General features: G+C 40.0%; 1 protein-coding gene across 2 annotated transcripts in view; it reads right to left on the reverse strand.

Moving 5' to 3' along the window:
• The window catches only part of HMGA2 (high mobility group AT-hook 2), a 161,328-nt gene extending 148,296 nt beyond the window's left edge, over positions 1-13,032 (reverse strand). For both annotated transcript variants that reach the window (XM_073331455.1, XM_073331445.1), the window contains exons 1-3: positions 12,911-13,032; positions 10,374-10,460; positions 1,833-1,883 (exon numbers count right to left, since the gene is read on the reverse strand). In XM_073331455.1, the coding sequence (XP_073187556.1) occupies positions 1,833-1,883; positions 10,374-10,460; positions 12,911-13,027 (255 nt within the window). In that variant the 5' untranslated portion in view covers positions 13,028-13,032. The remainder of the gene's footprint in view (positions 1-1,832; positions 1,884-10,373; positions 10,461-12,910) is intronic.
• Positions 13,033-21,433: the final 8,401 nt, after the last annotated feature.

The raw sequence follows: 21,433 nt of genomic DNA on the forward strand, positions 1-21,433 counted from the left end.
TAAGCTACACAAACCAAAGTGTAATATGCCGACTATAACAAAAATACCCCTTTTTTTCTTTTCAGAGAAGAAACCTCTTAATCTCCAGATACAATGCCTTGGATGGTGCACCTCTTAGCACCACAGACTGTGACACTTTCCATTCCCACGGAGTTAACAACCTTCTGCCTACAACCACATATACCAAACCTATATAGATGGCTTGCATGTTATAAATTATTCTTGTAAAACAGCCATTCATTTTGCCTCCCTGGGGACTGCACCCAATATGAGGATTAGACAAGTTCAGTTAGCATCCACATATACAATCTCAGGCCCTAGTAAACTCTAGACAACCTTATAAGGAAACTGACAGTAATCGCTAAACGTTTTACTGAGCTATTTAGTGTTTGTCTTATGCAAGCCACCTTTGAGAAGGTTACCAATTCATGTAAGTTTTTATAAACCATCTAATCTCCTAATGCCAATGGGCTTCTTCTCTGTATACAAAGAATTTGCCTAGTCTAAATACTGTAGACATGTATAGTATATACTGTATATGACTGTCTGATTTTCTCCACAATATTAGAGGAAGATCCTCAGGCACTTTTATCACTGGACCACAATAGGACTATTTTTATAGTGTATGTTACAGCCATCCCTCCTCTCTTGCGCTTAGCTGCTGACACTTTGGGGAACATCAGTTGTAGTTATAAGCTTCCGGTGGTGCTGTTTTAGCTCTAGGAAGCCTGGATGTCTTGACAACAGTCTTAATATATATTGGAAAGGGAAAGGATGAGCTAATGGAGGGGAAATGACAACATGAAGATGAGGGAAGAGAAGAAGGAACATAATAAAGGAATGAAGAAGAGATGAGGTAGGAAAAAGAAGTATAGAAAAAAATAGAGGACAGAAGTGTAGAAGTTAAAGGTAATGGGAGAAGGAAAACTAGATAGAGAATTTATTATGGAACATATGGTTACACCTTCAATTTCTCCCATTAACACCTATAGATGCTTTTCAGGTGACATTCTCATCACTTTCTTTTTGAAAGGGAGAGAAGTAAAAAAGGATGCATACAAGAAGTACTCAACAACTGAACACTGAATTTCTAGACTCCAAGCGACCAGAAATCTGTATGACAAGAAGATCAAGGGCACTTTCCAAAAATGCATTTGTCTCTGACATCAACATCCAGGGAGCCAATAGCAGTGTGAAAGAGCAATATTTTAAAATTTAATAGCAAGACAAATGAAAAATATAACAAATCACCTATTCTATGTGAGGTATACAGCTGGCCCAGACAGGGAAAACATTTGGTGCAAGTTACCCAACATTTATTTTTGTTCCTTTTAAGGATTTTGGGGGGAAAATGTACTCTGTTTCCCAGGGACTGTGAACCATTACTAAAGAGACAAAGAGGTTTTGTTTTTTTAACTTTATCTTGTACACACTGCATTTGAATTTTATCACCTTTCATAATCACTTTCTGATGCCTGATAATACCTCCTTTAACCTTTGTTACTCAATTACGGAACAAGTTATCTCATTGTTACTCTTTTTTTTGAAGGAAGAGTTGAGACTCTTTTCATGCTGATAAGAGACACATGAGTATTCAATGCCAGAAAACATTTAGCAGTAAAGTGTCTTGAGCAAACTATCAGAGTCTAAAGGTAGGAAGCTGAGATAACGTGTCTGCTGCCTTAACCCTTTCGTTGACCCAACAGAACTGAAAGAAATGAGACATTCTTTTAAAAAAATGAAATAGAAATAGTCTTTTTCTAAAGAATGGCATTAAAACATGTTTTATAAAGCAGAAAAATAAATCAAATGGTTGGAAATGGAATACTTACCCATTTTCTGGGTCGGCCTCTGGGTCGTTTTTCTCCAGTGGCTTCTGCTTTCTGTAAAGTGAAAAAACAACATATTTTGTAAGCCACATTATTTAGCAGTGCTGGTAACTGGGAACATATTTCTTGTAATATGATCCATAATTATGTATCTACTGATTAGATGGGTGTCATTAAGTCTCTCTCTCTCTCCCCTATGGCTTGAATCTTGAGATTCCTTTTTCTAACATTTCATAGCATAGATTTAAAGATACTAAAATCCCCTCTTGTGGGGTAAAAAGAATAGTTTGTTTCAAGAAGGAAGGAAACTTCTTTAAAACTGATGGACTATTCGCAATAGTCTGCCTGTTTTTTCTCTATTGATAATGTTCAGAAAGCAAACCAGCATGTTTGACAAAGAATATCGTCTTGAACATGTGTGTATTTCTACTTAATGATACTTTCCTGATTCTGAGTAACATTTTCCTTTTCAGGTGCAAACACATCCTTTAAACTCTGAACATACCTTTCACCATTCCAAAATATGCTTTCATTTTAAGGGTTGAAGTAATTTCAACAGTAGGTGCCATTTCTAGGTCACCTACTGTTGAATTTGCTTCAACCCTTAAAATGAAGGCATATTTTGGAATGGTGAAAGGTATGTTCAGAGTTTAAAGGACGTGTAAGAATATGTAAAGAATATATAAGCAAGGCCTAGCAATTACTGCAAAGAGTTCAAACAGAGAAAACACAGATTCTATTCAGGACTCTGTCATTAGTTTGCTTAGTGATTGTGGGATAAATATACTTACCCAGTTTTGTAATGCAACTTTGAAATCCTTGGATAAAAAAATTACATATAAAATGTTGTTACTTACAGACAAAGTATGTCCACCATACATATGTCAATATCTGATTAATAATAATGGTAGTTAGGTAGGTGAACTACAGGTGAAATCCTTGCCCAACTCAAGTCAATGGCAAAACTCCCTTCTATGGGGCCAGGATTTCACGCTATGTGCATAATCATTCCTTAGAATCAAGGTTTTTTGAATACCTGGTGCATACGTGTTTTCATATATTGCTTCTTCACAGCAGTTTGTGTGTTTGACTTTCCCCTCAGGAGTCAATTGTCTCATTACATAAATCACTTATTGGTATATCTCTGTAAAATGTGCGTAATGCCTTGTCATGTAAAATGAATCCCACAAAAAGAGCTGGGAAAGTACTGGGGCCAATCCCTATAAACCCTACACTATAAGTGCAGTAAAATGACCTTGAAATAAATCTCAGCAAGAAGAAATGTGTGAAAAATAAAATTCACATTCCTAAAGGGCAAAATTATCACTTAGACTTGTTAAAAGAGTAAACTTGCTCTTTAACAGTTTATACCAGTGTTACATGTAAGGTGAAACCCTCTTATGAGAATACTTTTTAAAGAAGTACATTTGCTGTATTCTCTAGCTATTTAAGAGGTTTTTGTTTCCCTTCAAACCCTTCATTATTATGTCCTTATAACCTAGACAGTGCAAACAGAAATTAATTTTAGTATATGATGTCCAATAGACACATAGTTATTGTTTGAACTATCTGAGGCATTAATTTTTAAGAAAGGATCAGTTTAAAATGTTCTAAATCAACACTTTACATCTTAGTAAAGGACCAACAATCCCCCTCCTTTTTTTAAATCCCCCTCTTAAAAATAAGATCATGCTGCCAATGTCCTTAAAAAAATGAACATGAACTTGTTCAGATCTACAGCAAACCTGGTCTTGAAATCAAACTTAAAAAATCCCAGTAAATTGACATAGACTATATAAAGTAGCTTGACTGGAAAGAGTACATGCAGATTTCTTTGAATAATCAATCTTCATTTCCAGTCCTAAAGTGTCATGCAGTGTGGCTGAGTGCTGTTAACAATCTGTTTCACCCCAGAGGTGGCTACGTTTCAGTAGTGAATAGTGTTCCCTGTGTATAGTTTGTATATCAGTTTGTAAAGTGCTTCGGGACCCTTTGTAATGAAAGGCACTATGTTACTGCTGTATATGATTTCCACCTCATGTCAGAAGAAAAACATTTCCATAGGTCTTATCAAAACCAAATCTTTCCCAGAGGTGAGCTGGGAAAACAGCAGTGCATTCCAATTCATTATGTTTTGGTACAGAGAGATGCTGTAAGCAACAGGAAGGTTTCCATAGACTAAACTGCAGAAGATGAATGACAAAGACTTCCATAATGGACATTTTATCTCTACTCTAAAAGGCAAAGACAAAACACTTCTTGAACAAACAAGAAGGAAAATAATGATAAAAATATGATAGTAAAGACAAGGAATCTAGGAAACATAGTTCAATTTTTTCACTTGGATAATTATTATTAATATTAATATTTTGACAAATAAAGCACAAGTTTACTCTGGGAGCACAGTATTGTCACTTAATATAAATACCTGGTGTCATGACTAGTTATTTAGCAGTGATCCTGTCAAATAAATTAAATTGTGCGGAATAATGTAAAATTTAATTAACAAGAAGTTAAACACATCAACCCAACAGCACTACTTTGCCTTTTGAATAGATACTGTATTTAGAGCAATATCTAAGTACTCTGCTAGCTGTTTGCTTTCATTACACTGTTGTGTCTGGAGTAAGGAACAAATCTAGAGAGAACACCAAACCTCCCAAACATAACAAACAGTATTATTTAGACGGCAGCTTGCAAGTGATCTCAGCTACGCACTGCAGTTTATATCTGCTTAATCAAAGGAAGCTGTTTCTTTTTAATCCTCTGATGCAATGTAGAGTAAGGTGTGTTGTGTTGGGTTATATCTCAGCACAAGACACAACATGCTGAGACATGACTTTGCTCTATATAACATAATACAACAACATTTAACACTGAACATAAAACAGAGAAGGGCTGAGCAAGGGGAGGGAAGGTTAGCATATATGCAGTTTAAGGGTGTTTTTCTTTTTTAAAAATTAACACACTTTTATGTGCAATATTATAACCAATAAATTGCTGTGATAAAACATTTTGGGAGTGGAACTGAATTAAATAGCTTTTAGAGCACAAAACATGTCTGAGAAAATGGTATTTTTCATGTATCACAATTGCCATTTCAATCCTTTTCATATTAAAGACAGTTAAGAGTCAATGGAAAGGTCTGCAATTCATCTAAGCTTTGGTAGCACAAGGCAACTTGAAGCTGCTTCATAACCTCACACTGTATGGGGCTCAGCAAAAATGGAGTGTGACTTTCCCACCACCAGTGCCTCCTTGGTCTATGGGTAGGCAATGCCAAGCAGAAACTGAAACTGTACAGTTGAAGGCAATTAACAAGACAAGATGAGTGTAAATAATTGAATGGATATAAAGTGTTCTTCGGGCATCCATATATTGTCAAGCAAAAACACAAATGCAACAGAATCCATATCTTGTGAACTCTGTTTTGCAAAATGATCTGTTGAGATGTCAAGATAAAATGTGTCAGAGGCATAGGTTAGCTGGAGTAACTGATAGCTCTCTCAACAAAGATCACTGTTGTCAAACCTAGTCAAGAGAACTTGCACAATTAAGTGTCCCTCTACTAAAGTCACTTTGTTAAAAACCATAATAAAAGAACTCTGAAGTACTGAACAGACTAATCTTGTTACAGCTTCCATGTCATATTTATCCAGTTTACCGCCAAACAGGTTGTCCTGCCTGACACATCTTACTGAAAACATCTCAGTGGCTGAAGTCTCCATGTTTTAGGTGCAATGACCTCATATAGATATACAATATACATCATATAGAATCATAGAAATGCAGGGCTGGAGGGGACCTCAAGAAGTCATCCAGTCCAATCCCCTGCACTGAGGCAGGACCAAGTAAACCTAGACCATCCCAGACAGGTTTGTCTAACCTGTCCTTAACAACCTCCAGTGATACAGATTCCACAAACTCCCTTGGAAGGCTACTCCAGAGCTTAACCACCCTTACAGTTAGAAAGTTTTTCCTAACATCTACTCTAAATCTCCCATGCTCCAGATTAAGCCCCTTATTTCTTGTCCTACCTTCAGTGGACATGAAGAACAATTGATCACAGTTCTCTTTACAAGAGCCCTTCAATATATTTGAAGACTGTTAACAGGTTATCCCTCCCCCCATCTTCTGTTCTCAAGGCTAAACATGCCCAGTTTTTTTAACCTTTCCTCATAAGGCAACTAGATTTTCATCAACCAACTTAGGGTGACATCATGGCCCCAAAGAAGTCAGTGGCAAAACTCTCACTGATTTAAACAGGGCCAGGATTTCACCCGACTATTTAATTTAGAGACACAAACCTCTCTTCATAGAAGGCATATGACAAAGTGTAGATACAAATAGTACCACTAACTTTTGTTTGCAAAGTGTGCATTTTCCAACTCATGTTTTTGAGTTATTTAATTTCATTCTAATGAAAAATAAATGACTCTATTTTATTGAGCTGGACCTAAACTTTTAAATTGAAGGTAAATTTGACATAAGAGCACTTCTTGGGATTTCTAAAGTTTTCTGTTATGGCACAAAGCAACTATTTCTATTGTTTTACTCCAAAAGCGCGTTTCTTCATTCCAAATATGGGAAATTTTATCAAGCACAAATATAGTTCTTTAAACAAAGAAAAGCCCTGAATGCATAAGGGAAATGGAGATATACTGGTAACAGTGCTACCTCAGTCTAACAAATAAAACATAGGTATGGAGCAACCAAGAAGATAATGGAGGGATGTCAATATGTTGTCCTTTTTGCAAAGTCAAACATATAATCCTTAGAAAAGAGAAGTCCTCCATTTATTCTCCAATTTTGGTTTAAATGAATGACAGCAGGTCTTGTTCAGAGACATAAGCTCCAATGATAGAGTAATTCTGAACACTCTAATACAATGTGATTAGAGTCCTTTTGTGTCTGTCTCCTACTTGTCATCTGTTAATATGTTATTCACATTCACTGTTGGTGGAAAATTAAAGCGACTGAGAGGATGGGGTGTTTTTTTGTAAATTGCAGGCTTACCTGATGTATTCATCTAATAAATATATGTAATAAATATGTATAAACTTGGTAAAATTCTATTTTTATATAATTTTGACTGATATTGGTTTGTTTCTAAGCCTTTTTTATTTTCATCTATTTAAATTTTCACTGTTGCACAAAATCATGGGTTTTAAGCCTTTTTTAAAAAATTGTATCAATTTAAACTTTCTCGGTTGTAGGAAATTATGAGAGGGTCAGACAATAATTATTTAATGACAGCAGACATTGAGATTAAAAAAGATAAAGCTTTATGACCGTTCAAACACAAATTGTGATCACATCAAATTATGCAAAGTAAATATCCTTAAATCAAACTCCAGTTATCAAGCAGCATTTTTCTTACTTTGCCTATATATACATTTTGATGATTATAGATGGAAATATTTTTCATTGATTTTTGTGTGAACAGTGAAATCAACGTTCACCAACAAACATTTAGGGATAAAAAACTACCTTTCCAAGCCTAGATATGTATTATAGGCAAGTCAGTTTTTATGTGTGTATTACCTGAAATTAGAGTAATTACTACATTATTAGCTGTCCAATTGGTCTTGCAACATTCTGCATGCATTGTCAAGTTTCACATTGCTAATTTCCTAACAAGCACAGTTTGTTTTCAAATGCCCCAAGGCCAGTTTACTAAGTCCAAACACAAGCTCTGCAAGTAAAAAAAAAAAAACCATACACCAAGAAATTTTAAATACACCACAGAATCATGATCACACGGAAAATGGTGCCTCAAGTGATTTAAGGGTATTTACTTTTTAAAGTATAACAAAACAAAGCTCCAATACTTGTCTGAGTATTTTTAGCTCCCTGACAGTTTGTGTAATACATTTTTAATTGTTATGTGTAATGGTCTGCAAGAGAACACCCGATCAATTAATCATGAGTGCCTTCTCACGTCTGCTCTGTGGGTTCTAGTGGTGTACGTTTATCTTACATGTTGTGAACACTATAGTACATTTCAATGAGTTCACTTTGAAAACCATAGGCCACACACTATTCTATAGAAATTCCAGCAATTTTCAACTGCATGTACAGCAACCAAGTTTACATGTATAGGGTCTTAGCAATGTTAACAAGCAAGGCTTTGAGAACTGGAAAAGGATATAGAGGACCTTCAATTAATATATATGTCAGAAAGTTACAACTGTAATTCATTATTTTAAAAAGTGATACCAACAACAACTGAACCATGTGTTTTTGTTTGTTTTTAAATGAGCAAACTTTTCAATTCAGGTTTACTATGAGGAAATTTATCAGAAAAGAAATTGTATAAAATAAAAACTTTGAGGTGTCAAATGTCATATTACAACATCTATTTTAAAAAAGGGCAACACACTGTTAGTTGAAACATGATCCCAAAGCTTTTACTTTATTTATTGATTTACTTATTTTTAAAAGTTCTACAACTGTTTTACACTTCGGAATATTTAACAAAGACTTGTGCATCTTACCCAAGATACATATTTTAACAACCATTCCATCACAAAAATTAAAAAAAAAAAAAACCCATCAGACTTATATTTAAGGAAACATCAAAGATTTTTTAATAGTAAATAAGACATGTGCCCCTTGGTCAAATTTTATTATACATAACATTCTGTAGAGTTTGCCTTAGTTACAGTAGTTACTTGGTGAACTCTGAAAATTGAAAAGGTGCTATTAACTTGTTCCGTTCTTAATTCAGACTAAAAAGGGACTACATGCACCAAAATGATCTGAACATAACTAAACCGCATAATATATAGTTTTGTGTAATAAAAAAGTCTTTTCTAATTTATGATGATTTTAAATCACTCAGATTTATTAACAGGTTTTAATATTTCTACTAGAAATATCTTTTAAATATATAAATATATAAATTCCATGAAGAATTAATTTAAAATTTTATTCTTGCTAGAAATATTACACACAGTAATGTCTACTCTTCCAACAGTAATATTCAAAACATTTAATCTCAAATTTCAATTTTCCAAACTAATAAAAATTTGTTTTCTTTCTTTTGAAGAATTAAATTTAAACTGTTTAATACTGAATCTGATGTACATTTTTAACTATAAAAAGAAAAAAACCTAAATACCTACACTTATTAGAGTAGCAAAGCGGTTTTTGTACATTTTAAATATCTAACCAAAAAAGTACAATTTTTACCAACTTATACATTTATTGATTAAATATACTGTTTTTTCCCAGCTCAGACACTAAAAAACAATTGGAAATTCAAACACTATAGAAAAATGTTCCTTCAGCTAATGTTCAAAACATTTAAAACAGACATGAAAGAACTTAATATTTATCACTAGTTGCTATGGTAATTTATAACACTGAAAACTATCAAACTTAACATGGTCAGTGCCCTCAGGCACAAAGTAAACCACATTTTAAAATTAACCATAATTAGATGAGCCAACAGCCATCTTCCAAAACACATTTTACCACATAACTACTAAAGAGTAAATGACACTGATACACTTAAGCACCACAGTTCACTCCCAGATTTCGTAAGCTTTTGTTTTCAACTTAGTACCCGTAAATTAGTGCTAACTGCTGTGGAACCCTCCACAGAACCATCACTCCTGTACTTATTTTCAAAACTACATACTTCCATTTACTTCTTATGTTCACCAAAAAAATGTCACATATAAATGTATTATTAGCCTTGTTAGCAAGATTTTATAATGCACAGCATTGGCAAATTTAAATTAAGCTAGTTTTTCAGGTTGAACTTGCAATTTAAAATCAATGAACTAAAAGGATTGTCTTCATTGGACTGGTCTGTCCAATTGCTAAACTATTCAGAACCCCTATGGTATGTATCTGCTAGCAACACCAAATTGTAGGAGTGGTTCAAAAGACCAATATTGCTTCAAGAAACAGCCTCTTTGAAAGTGATTACTAAACAATACATAGCAGACTGTTACTGTAACTCGCAGTTTACTTTACCATCACATTTTAAAATTGTAAATTTCAAGAAATATTTCTATCAACACATAATTGGATTTACTTCTAATTACCATATGTTTGACAAAGCACTTAGCTTTAATAGACAGATTTGGTTTGAAGTAGTAATGTAAATAAATGTACAGGAAATGAATTTTCATTTTTATGCACAGAAGACTTTTTAAATCTTAAACTGGAAAATAATATTAATAATAATAATAATAATTAATAATATTGATTTTCTTTCTAGACCACAATGCTAGCTGCAGAAGATCTCAATCAATATCTCAAATATGTCATATTATTTCATATTGTATGCACTGTACAAAAACTAAATTGACCTCATATGTTCTGTGTTAGGGTCTTTCTGCAGCAAATGTTAACTCTGATCTTACAAAGGTAAAATGCGGAAAATATGTGGCCTCCATTATTAAAAATGGTTCAAACTCTACAGTTCAAAGGCTGAATGACTGGAATAATTTGGAAAGTAACTGATGAAACTAACAGTAATTGTTAAGAACTCTCTCTCTCTCTCTCTCTCTCTCTCTCTCATAATCTCACCTTCTGAGCTGCTTTAGAGGGACTCTTGTTTTTGCTTCCTCTTGGTCTTCCTCTTGGTCTTTTAGGAGATGGTTCTCCAGCTGGTTCCTAAACACAGGAAAACATGCTATTGTAGCAAGAATCTCCACAAGACACTACCCAAATAGACCTTAAGTATAAACAACAACTGAAGAGCTACCTAAAAACATGAAGTGTAAATGAATGATACAAAGTTTAAAATGAAGTAGAGAACTCTAGTTTGCATATTAAATGGAGACTTCATTTAAATTGTAATTATGTAAGAACATAATGAAAATTTGCATATTCTAACAACTGTAAAACATACCAGAAAACACAAATTGTTAACAGGGATGGTGACTGAATTTTGTGGAAAGATGGTTTTTCAAAATTAATTACTCATTTCATTTACGTTTCATCATAAGAGTATACAACTATGGTATGTAGTTTCTATCACAAACATTTTTGGAAAAGCTCAATACTGAAAAACTGGGAAGTAATCTGCAGTTTTCTCTTAAGGGCACAAATAGATTTTTTTTATTTGCCTTTGTTATTATGAAGTTTGCATTTGTCCAAACTTAATTGTCTTTTGTTAAAATGTAAATGTAAAGATTTCTTTACAACAGATTTTTGGCATGCAATATATATTTTTGGAAATAAAATATCTGTAACAAAAAAGTTTAACACATCTATACAAGAACAGTGATTATTTTAGAAATTTTCTTAACTGGTCCCTGTGTTTGATAGTAAATTAACTAGTCATTAAAATGGATATGAATGACTAATAGTTCGGATTCCAAATATTTATTCAGTGAATCATAAATACTATAAAACTCTTCTAGTTCTAAATATTGAACATTTCATTCAGATTACAGGATGTGGTAAAATTAATTAAATGCAGTATGTTAACTTAAACCATCCTAAAACCCTTTAGATTTTAAATTCCCTGGTACATTTAGATAGTCTGGAAAGGAGATTAAATGATACGATTCTCAGTTGCAAGCCACAGAGACATGGTGCACATCTGGATCGAACACGTTTTAGGAGATGCAGTTTTCTTTCTCTCCGAGCCATTCAAATGCTAAAAAAAAAGCCATGCTCAAAACTTGCAGAGCCAATGCTACTGGTTGGTTTTGTTGCAAGACCACGTTGTCGGAGCCAGGTGTAAAGTGAGTTTGTGGGGATAAAGCTGAGATCGCAAAGCTGAATAAGTGTCACAGGGCAGAGCGGGAAAACGTGGGGCTCCAGTTTTGTGATTTTCCATAAGTATTTTCTGTGCATTTTTCAGGAGCACACTGGAGGGGCAGGAGCAGCTGCATATCCCCCAGTTTAGGGGAATGCTTTCGAGGATGTTCTGCACCTCAGAGCTCCCATAATATTTTCTAATCATCTGACATGCTTTGAAGGAAGCGGTGGGATACTAACGAATGGAGTAAATATGTTTAAAGCCCGCGGAAGTCAGTTTAAATGAGCTCACTAGAAATCCCCACACACTTCCAATCGGTACTTCCGAAGCCTGCGAATTATGGCAAACAAAACCTCCAGCTCGGTGCTTCCCCGTGCTGCCTCTGCAAAGCTGCAAGCTTAATTGGTTGCATCCGCAGGCAAAATCCCCGCAGCATACATCGCTTCAGAGGGGGTGAAAAGAGCCGGACTCGGGGAAGCAGAGTGGCAATGTCACTGCAGGAAATGAAGGGGGGGGGGGGACAAGTCGAGCAAGCTTCAACCCCAGTCGGGTCCTGCAAGTGAAGAGGGGCCCTTTTTGGAGTCCCTGAAACTGACCAGGGGTGCAAGGCGAGGGGGGGGGGAGCGCTGGCTCTCCCCGCCCGCAGCCAGAACCCGGAACAGCCCCCCCGGGAGGTGGAAGATCGACCTGCCTGGCAAAGGGCTCCGGAAATGCAAAAGGTGTTGTGACTGCGGCGCTGCCCCCTCCAGCAGCCTCCCCCCTCGCCGCCGGGAGTGGGGGGCACCTTCGTGCACACGAAGGGGGGGGTGGGGTGGGGGGACCAAAAGCCAAGCGACTTTGCAGCCGCACCCCCCAGCCCCACGATCTAGGGGCTGGGCTGGTCAAGCTCGGAGGCGGCAGCAGCCGGCGGTGGGACCCGGCCCCCCACAGCCCCGGAGCTTGCAAAGGCTCCGAGAGGCGGGCGCCAGCGCAGCTCGGTCCCTTCGCCCTCTCGCAATTTCAAACTCGGCTCGGGGATGACCCAGCGCGCGCTGGTTGGCCGGCTCCGCGCCGCACATTTCCATTGCACAGCGCTGCCCCCGCCGCCGCCGCCAGCAGCGCGCCGCGCACAATAGCCGGCGCCTCCGCCCGGCAGCCCACCCCGCGCCGCCGGCCGCCGCTGCGCCTTTCCCCCCGCCGGCGGGCCGCTCAGCCGGGAAGGGCGCGCAACAAAGCCCCCCCCCCCCGACCCGCCGCCGCCCCTCACCCCCGCCGCCCGGCCCGGTCCCCGGGACTCCAGTGGCAGCGGGAGCCCGTCCCTGGCCACGCTCGTCTCCTCTCGCGCGCGCGCTCCGTGCAGGGAGCGGGTACTGACTTGTGGCTGCTTCCTGGGTCTGCCCCGTCCTCTCTTCTGAGGCGCTGTGGCTGCAGGTTGCTCCTGGGCAGCGGTGGAAGTGGAAGGCTGGCCGGCTCCTTCCCCTCGCGTGCTCATCCTGCCGCCCGCCGCCGCCGCCGCTGCTGCTCAGCCGGGAACAATCGCTCCGAGCACCTTGAGAGCTAAGGGGGGCGGGCGGGGGGGGGGGGGTTCAACCCGAGCGCTCGCCGCCCGCTGCCACCACCACACACCGGACGTCCTGGTGCTGCCAAAAAGGAGAGAAGGGGAGGAGGAGGAGGTGATGGTGGTAGCGGTGGTGGTGGTGGTGGCGGCGGCGGCGGCGCGGGGGGGGACTCTCCTCTCTTCTCTCCCGTACGCTTTGGGAACAGGGATCGCTAGTAACGCGCAGCAGTGCAAGAGGGGGGGTGGGGAAGGAGGGAGAGAGGGTGAATTGCAGCCCTACAAATGCCAGGAGGGGGGACCGCGGCAAGCAGAGCAGGAGCAAACCAAGTGGGGGGGGGGGGAGGGAGGGAAATATCTTCTTGCAAAAATGGGAAGCAAGCGGTGGCTATCGCCCGGGGACCGGCTCAGGACCCAGTAAGAGGAGACACATTGGAAAGGCACGGGGGACTCGGCCCTCCGGCCAGGAGTCATGCACACTGTGGAGATGGGGGGCTGGGGAGCGGCAGAGAAAGAGCGATCATTTAAACAAAAAGAGAGGGAGAGCGAGCGAGCGAGAGCTGTGGTCGTGTGTGTGATGTGAGCTGCTGGGGCTAGAAATATTATTAGGCGAGTCCTGCCCACGGATTAAACTGGGATGAGTAAAAACAAAAACACCTTTGCCCGTGGGTGGAAAAAATAGGAGGGGGCTGTGTGAAAAAAAAATCGAGGAGGAGTAGGAGGCAGGGCGAAAACCCTAGGATCGGGGGCTGGACCGGGGCCAGATACAACATTAGAAATACAGCAGCATTGGAAGCAGAGGCAGGCTAGAGCACAGGGAGACCAACTCACGTGTCCAGCACCGTTCATGCCCAACTTGCTGCTGCAGGTTTAAAGGGACAGACCGGGGATTCCCACTGCCCCCAGTCCTCTGCCATAGGCGCTGGAACTAGGGGTGCTGGGGATGCTGCCGGCACGTCGGGGTTGACGTAGTAATAACCCACATATATGGTGTTCATCTTCAGCACCCCCACTATAAAAAGTGTCCCCGCACCACTGGTCCTCTCTCTCAAACCTGAACTAGCCAAATTTGGGCAGCTGTACAAATGCACCTCAGCTCCTCTGCTAGGCTTGTCAGGCATAAAGGTTTGTCAACCAACCTTTCTAATAGCTACTTGTTTGCTTCCTCCAGTGACTTACTTTGTCCTGCCCCATTCACTTCAACCTCCAAACCTCCACACAAAGGCTCCAAGTGAGGGGTATAAGACATACAATAAGGTACGAATCCTGCAAATAGCATCTGATTCATAAGTGACATTTCTGATGCAAAAAGAAAAGGAGTACTTGTGGCACCTTAGAGACTAACCAATTTATTTGAGCATGAACTTTCGTGAGCTACAGCTCACTTCATGGGATGCATGCCGTGGAAACAGCAGCAGACTTTATTTATACACAGAGAAGGAAAAGTAAGATGTCTACAACAAGATATGGCACAGAGATGCACTAGTTGCATTGATAGATAATCTCCTTATACCCATGGAAAAGGGCAAACACTAGTACTTCTAGACCTCTCATGAGCCTTCTGTACAATTAACCAGTAAGTGCTGGCTCACCAGGTTCACTTTTCCACAAGACCTCTCACATGCAACAGTCCTGACCTTTTGGTGCTGCCTTCCCTCCTATATGTCTAACTAAATTCTCAATATTACAGCTGCACTTGCTAAGAAAGAGACAATGCAGTTACTCTTCTCTACTAAAAAAAGGAGGACTTGTGGCACCTTAGAGACTAACAAATTTATCCTCCTTTTCTTTTTGCGGATACAGACTAACACGGCTACTACTCTGAAATCTGTCATCTCTACTAGACTCTGAAAGAAAAAACAGTTCCTGGATGAGGTGCAGCTGGCTCAAAATGAAACTTGATTGGGTGGAGTTGATACTGATGGGAAAGAGGAACACTTTAAGGGACTGATTGAAGCCCTTTGTCAAAAGGTGTGTCCTCCAACTGTCTAGGAGGTGCACAGCTTAAAAATCTTACCAAACTCATCAGCTAGCATCCCGAAGTGTCTTCTCCCATCTTCTGCCATTCTTTCCTCTCAGATGCAGACCTAGCCACAGTTATTCATGCCTTTATCTTGGCAAGGGTGGACTCACTCTACATAGAGCTGATTGTGAAGGCTTCATGAAGGCTTCTATCTCCCTAAACAGGACACTGGGAGCATCACACTAGTGCTTCATAGGCTACTGTCACCCCTCAACTAATTCCATATCCACTTCAGGGTCTTGGTCATTATCTTCAAAGCTCTCAATAGGCTAAGATGTAGCTGCCTCCAGGACTGCCTCTTTCCCCTCAAATAAGCTACAGTCAGCAGGGACAATGGGGCCAAGCAGCGATGAAACAGAGCTCACAAAGCAACTAGCCATGAAGATAGAGATAGCCCTGAGATTTTACAGATGGACTATCACAAGAATCCTACAGACATAAAGCCACTTTGAACATTGTGAAGAAATCTGTAGAGCCCTGTAAATCTCTGGATATCCGGGGACCATGGATGCGGATCCAAATGTTATATCTAGAGCCCTGGAAATCTGTGGATATCTGCTTTATATCCAGGGACCATGTTTGCGGATCGCAGTTTGGATGAGGACACAAATTTTGTATCCACACAGGGCTCTAGAAATCTGAAGATCTCCAAGTCCATCCAGTACATTAAAAGATTTAACTGTTGCATGAAAGAGCAAGATTTCAAACAAAGATCATAAAAATCAATAGTTTCAGGTGGAGCAGTAAATAATTTTTATAACATCCATTCATCTTGTTGATGTCTCTGTAAGACAATGGTACATAAGATTCCTGTGATCTTTTATCTCCAAAACCACTGTTCTTATTGATTCATCCCATATGGGCTATTAATAGTCATGTGTGTCTTCACCAAGTTCTTAACAGTTCTGGTGACAATGCTATGATTCAAAGGTATTAATGTAATCCCATAATCAGAGAACATTCACATCAGACAACTGTCTAGAATTGTCTTACTTTGAAAGCTGTTCAGGGCAGGGGCTGTCATTTTCTGTACTGGTGTTCGTACTGTACATAGCATGATAGAATTTTAATCCTGGTTGGGCAATACAAACGAATAACAATAACAACAGAAAACAAATAAGTGTTACCATCTGAGATATAAAGGGCCATGAGTTCATCATTCATCTGTAGCTGAGTGTATTTCTTCATCCCCTGAAAATTGCTACAACTTGAATCAACATGGTATTCTTGATGGACCAAAGAAAGAAGGATTTATAATAGAAATCTGCCTCTGACTAATCAAACAGCTTAGTTTTAATTCAAGCCTCTCATATCCACGATACCTGAACACAGAAGCAGAGAGGACATATAGTACACAGAATGGATTTCAAGCTGCAAAGTTTTTGAGGCAACTGCTTATAAGCAGATATGTTTGCATCAAACTGTAATCAAAAGGTGAGCAAATATTTCTCAAAGGACACAATAGTATGAGGAACAAATGCTGTCTGCCCACCCTGGCTGAAGATACTTGTAACAGGCAGGCCATTCTATGCATTCCCCTGTGCCCAGGAGTGGCATTGAAGGTGATCCTCACCTTTCTTTCCCCCAGCTTGGCACCAATAAATTATCTTGCACAGATCAGATTAATAATAAGCCAAAACAAACTAGTCAAAATAAGTATGTCTTCTTTAATGGAAGGAGCACTTGGAAATAACAGTTCACGGACCATTACCTCAGGACCTGGGTTTAGAGCTCCCAAACAAAGTCTCTGTGCCTCGTCAGGCTAGCCTTCTAGAGATGGAGAGATCTCACCACCCTTTTGCAGGCTGTTCAGCTTCCATTCTCCTCCCACCCTGTTCAGCTTCTGCTTCCTGTTTAAACAGGCCACTAGAACAGAGTGGGGAGTCTTCTGCATTATCCCCAGGCTGTTCTATTTATGAGTTCCACCCTGGCCCTTAAATGGGCCTACATACTCCTACACAACTTTCTTATGCACTTTCCCACTAATCTTACTGCTGAACAAGTTCCCAAGTAGCCATGTAGTCCCTGGTTTTCCACCCTAGTGGTCAGTGGAGATATCTAGGCACCCATTCCTTTTAACAGCTAACCAATCGTGTCAAGTAAGGATCATTGTTCCACTTAGACCCTGTATCCCTGAATTTGATATTGTGTTCATTAAATGGAGCAGCCATAAAGAAGAACGATGATGGCCTGACTTGAATACTCTACTTTCCTCCAGGGAACACTGCATAAGGTTTTGGCTTAGCTTTAAGCATTAGTCTATCAACAAAGATCATGATCCCAAGAATTAATTATTATTATTATTTGACTCCGGTAGCAGCCATCATGAGATAAGTATTTTACACTCATAAAAGAATGCATGGTCTCTGCCCAAAGAGTTTACAATCTTATCATTAGGAAGAGAAGAATTAGAGATGTATTATTTAAATACTTAGATTTGTATTAAATGTGCCATATATCCTGGATTATGTAACATTTAAAACATTGACATATTTGATTAAATACATTACTTAACTCCTGCTTACATGTTTAGTTATTCAGTCTCAGTAAAAATCATAGATTTTAAAGCCAGAAGGGATGATTAGATCATCTAGTCTGACTTCTCCCATAATACCATAGAATTTCACCCAGTTTCAAGCCCCATACTTCTGGTTGAGCCAGGGCACATTTTTAAAAAGACCTCCAGTCTTCATTATAAATTATAGGTTAAAATTTATGTAAGATTATACATTTTTAAAATAATTTCCCTGACTCATTTTTTCAGTCCTCCCCTTTCTCAAAAGCCTGGGAAAACAGACAGAATTTGAACTATGTCCTGACGTCAACAGTCTCATGCTGTGTTAAACCATGGGGACACACAAGTCCCATACATAAGAGCCCTTCTCTGAGTACACACTGCCAGTAACTCCCACCTGTGTTAGCCAGGGTCTCAGATGCTCTGAATTGCTGAGATATTACACAACACGAGATGCAAAAGAAAGATAGGAAGAAGAGTAAGAAGCCAACATGACTCCCATCCAGAGATCTTTAATGACCTGAAAATCAAAAAGTAATACTACAAAAAGTAGAAATACATGGACAAATTGCTAAGGAGGAGCACAAAAGACTAGCACAAGTATAAAAGGGACAAAATCAGAAAGGTAAATGCACAAAATGAGTTACATTTAGCAAGGGGCATAAAAGGCAATAAGAAGAGGTTATTTAATTACATTAAGTTCAAGAGAAAGATGAAGGAAAAAGTAGATCCTCTACTTAGCAGGGAAGGAGAGCTAATGACTGACATGAAGACTGAGGTGTTTAATGCCTTTTTGCTTCAGTCTTCACTAAAAAGGTTAATAGTGACCAGATACTCAACACGATTAATATTAACAACAAGGACAAAGGAGTGCAAGCCAAAATAGGGAAAGAAGAGGTTAAAGAATATTTAGATTACTTAGATGTAGTCAAGTCATCAGGGCCTGATGAAATTCATCCCAGGATACTTAAGGAATTAGCTGAAGCAATCTCGGAACCATTAGCAATTATCTTGGGGAACTCATGGAGGACAAGTGTGGTCCCAGAGGACTGGAGAAGGGAAAATATAGTAGCCATCTTTAAAACGAGGAACAAAGGGAACTCAGGAAATTATATACCAGTCAGCCTAACTTTGATACCAGGAAAGATACTGGAGCAAATTAATAAACAATCAGTTTGTAAACATCTAAAGGATAACAGGGGTATAAGGAATAGCCGACATGGATTTATCAAGAACAAATCATGCCGAACCATTCTTCCTTGACAGGGTTACTGGCTTAGTGATTGGGGGGGAAGCAGTAGGCGTGATATATCTTGATTTTAGTGAGGGTTTTGGCACAGTCCCACATTACATGCTCATAAGCAAACTAGAGAAATGTGGCCGAGATGAAATTACTATAAGGTAGTTGCAATACTGGTTGAAAGACTACTCAAAGAGTAGTTATCAATGGTTCACAGTCAAACTGGGAGAACATATCTAGTGGGATCCTGGAAGAGTCAGTCCTAGTTCAATATTTTCATTAATGACTTGGATAATGGAATGGAGAGTATGCTTATAAAATTTACAGATGACACCAAGCTGGGAGGGGTTACAAGCACTTTGGAAGACAGGATCAGAATTCAAAACGACCATAACAAATTGGAGAATTGCTCTGAAACCAATAAGATGAAATTCAATAAAGAGAAGTGAAAGTATATCACTTAGGAAGGAAAAATCAGATGCACAACTACAAAACAGGGAATAATTGGCTGGGTAATAGAACTGCTGAAAAAAATCTGGGCGTTATGGTGGATCACAAATTGAATAAGAGTCAATGATGTGATGCAGTTGAGAAAAAGGCTAATATCCTTCCAGAGTATATTAACAGGAGTGTCATCTGTAAGATGTGGGGGGGAGTAATTGTCCCAATCTGCTTGGCACTGGTGAGGTCTCAGCTGGAGTATTGTGTCCAGTTCTGGGAACACACTTTAAGAAACATGTGGATAAATTGGATATTGTTCACAGGAGAGCAGCAAAAATGATGAAAGGTTTAGAAAACCTGATTAATGAGGAAAGGTTAAAGAATCTGGGCATGGTCAGTCTTGAGAAAATAAGACTGATGGGACAACCTGATAACTGTCTTTAAATATGTTAAGGGCTATGGGTTGGGATGAAGGCAAGTTTTGGCTGCAACTTTTACAGTGCCAGCAAGCAAGAATTTCTGGACATGGACAGGGGAGCAGTTTGCAACATTCTAAGGGATTGTGCAGCATGCACTCGCCCGCTACTTCTTGGAGGTGCAAGAAGAATTGCACCTTCTAAGAGACAGACCCTCCTGGAGCAACTCCTAGAGTGACCTGGCTCAGCAGTGCCCTGAATGCTGGATTAGTAACTTAAAGGCACAGTCTAGCCCAGTGGTTCTCAAACTTATTTGATCGGGCCCTCCTTCTTTGTGTCTGTAGTTGCCCCCCCCCCAAAAAAAATACCCCACAACATATTCCTCCAGCCAGCTTTGAAAGCAGAGCAGAGAGCAGTGGCTGCTGGCCGGGAGCCCAGCTCTGAAAGCAGCGCCGTGCCAGCAGGAGCATAGAAGTAGGGGTGGCAATGTGAAAAGTGATATTCGTCATTATCACTTTTCACATCGGACTTAACACCCCATCACCACCCTTACTTCTGTGCTCCTGCTCACTGCTGAAGCCCTATCGCCTCAGGTGAGGGATTGGGGAGAGGGGGAGGGAAGGAGAGCCTGAGCCTGGGCTGCCTCCTGGTGAGGAATTGACCAGGGAACAGGGGAAGAGCCAGGAGGCAGGACTGCAGCTGTCAGCCCCAGGGCAGTAGGGCTGCAGCCTCTGGCTTTCCTCTTTATCCCCCCTTCCCGGGTGTGCATGGCTCTTCTGCATGAGCCCCAGCTACCTGGGGCTAAGAGCCAGAGCTCTTAAAAAAAAAAAAAAAAAGGCACACAACTCGCACCTCCCATGACACATTCTCACACCTCCCTTGGGAGGCCCACCCCATAGCTTGAGAACCACTGATCTAGCCCTATAGGTGCAAGTGGCTACCCTATCCAGTGAACAGACAGCTGAGGCAGCTCTGTCTATATTCCCCTGTATCGTGGGTCATCAGAGTGGCCAAACTCATAAATCCATTTCAGGAACAGTTTTGCCCTCTTTGGAACCTAAATTGGGTACTCTAGGAACTCACCAAATAATCTTCTGAGGCAACATCTTTTGTATCTTGACTGTCTATCCATTGAAAACTCATCCTTCCAGGAAGAGAATTGGATTCCTGAGAATATCACCTTCATTTATGACTAACCATATCTCTCATTTTCACTGGTCCTGTTTGATTAGGCTCCCTTCATTCTGCAGGAATACAAAGCACAAGAAAGAAAAGCGTGGGCACAAACTGTATGTGTGAAGAACCTTTAGAGTATGTATTGTAGGGACCAGAGTGAACTGCAAATCTTCCACTCTTTTCTTTCATTCCACCCAACCTGCTATGATCAAAGGAACTGCTGCCTTAAAAATTAATGATCTGCAGATGGCTGAGATAATGCATGAGGGAAGCAAAATTGAAATTGACAAACAAGACCCAGAAAAAAATTTAAGGCTCACTCTCAGGCCTTGTCGACGCCAGCGAATTTTTACAGAAAATTCCCACCATTACTAATATTAGTGCAGCTGCACCGTCTTTAGCAATCCTGGGAGCCCTTACACATAAGAGTTTTCATCTCCAGAGCCATTTTCAGCGCTGTGTCAATTAACCCCACTCAAAGCAGGGTTAATTGACACAATGCTGAAAACGTCTGCCAGAGCCGGAAAGCCGT

This window comes from Lepidochelys kempii, chromosome 1 (genome assembly GCF_965140265.1).
Source record: "Lepidochelys kempii isolate rLepKem1 chromosome 1, rLepKem1.hap2, whole genome shotgun sequence".
NCBI lineage: Eukaryota > Metazoa > Chordata > Testudines > Cheloniidae > Lepidochelys > Lepidochelys kempii.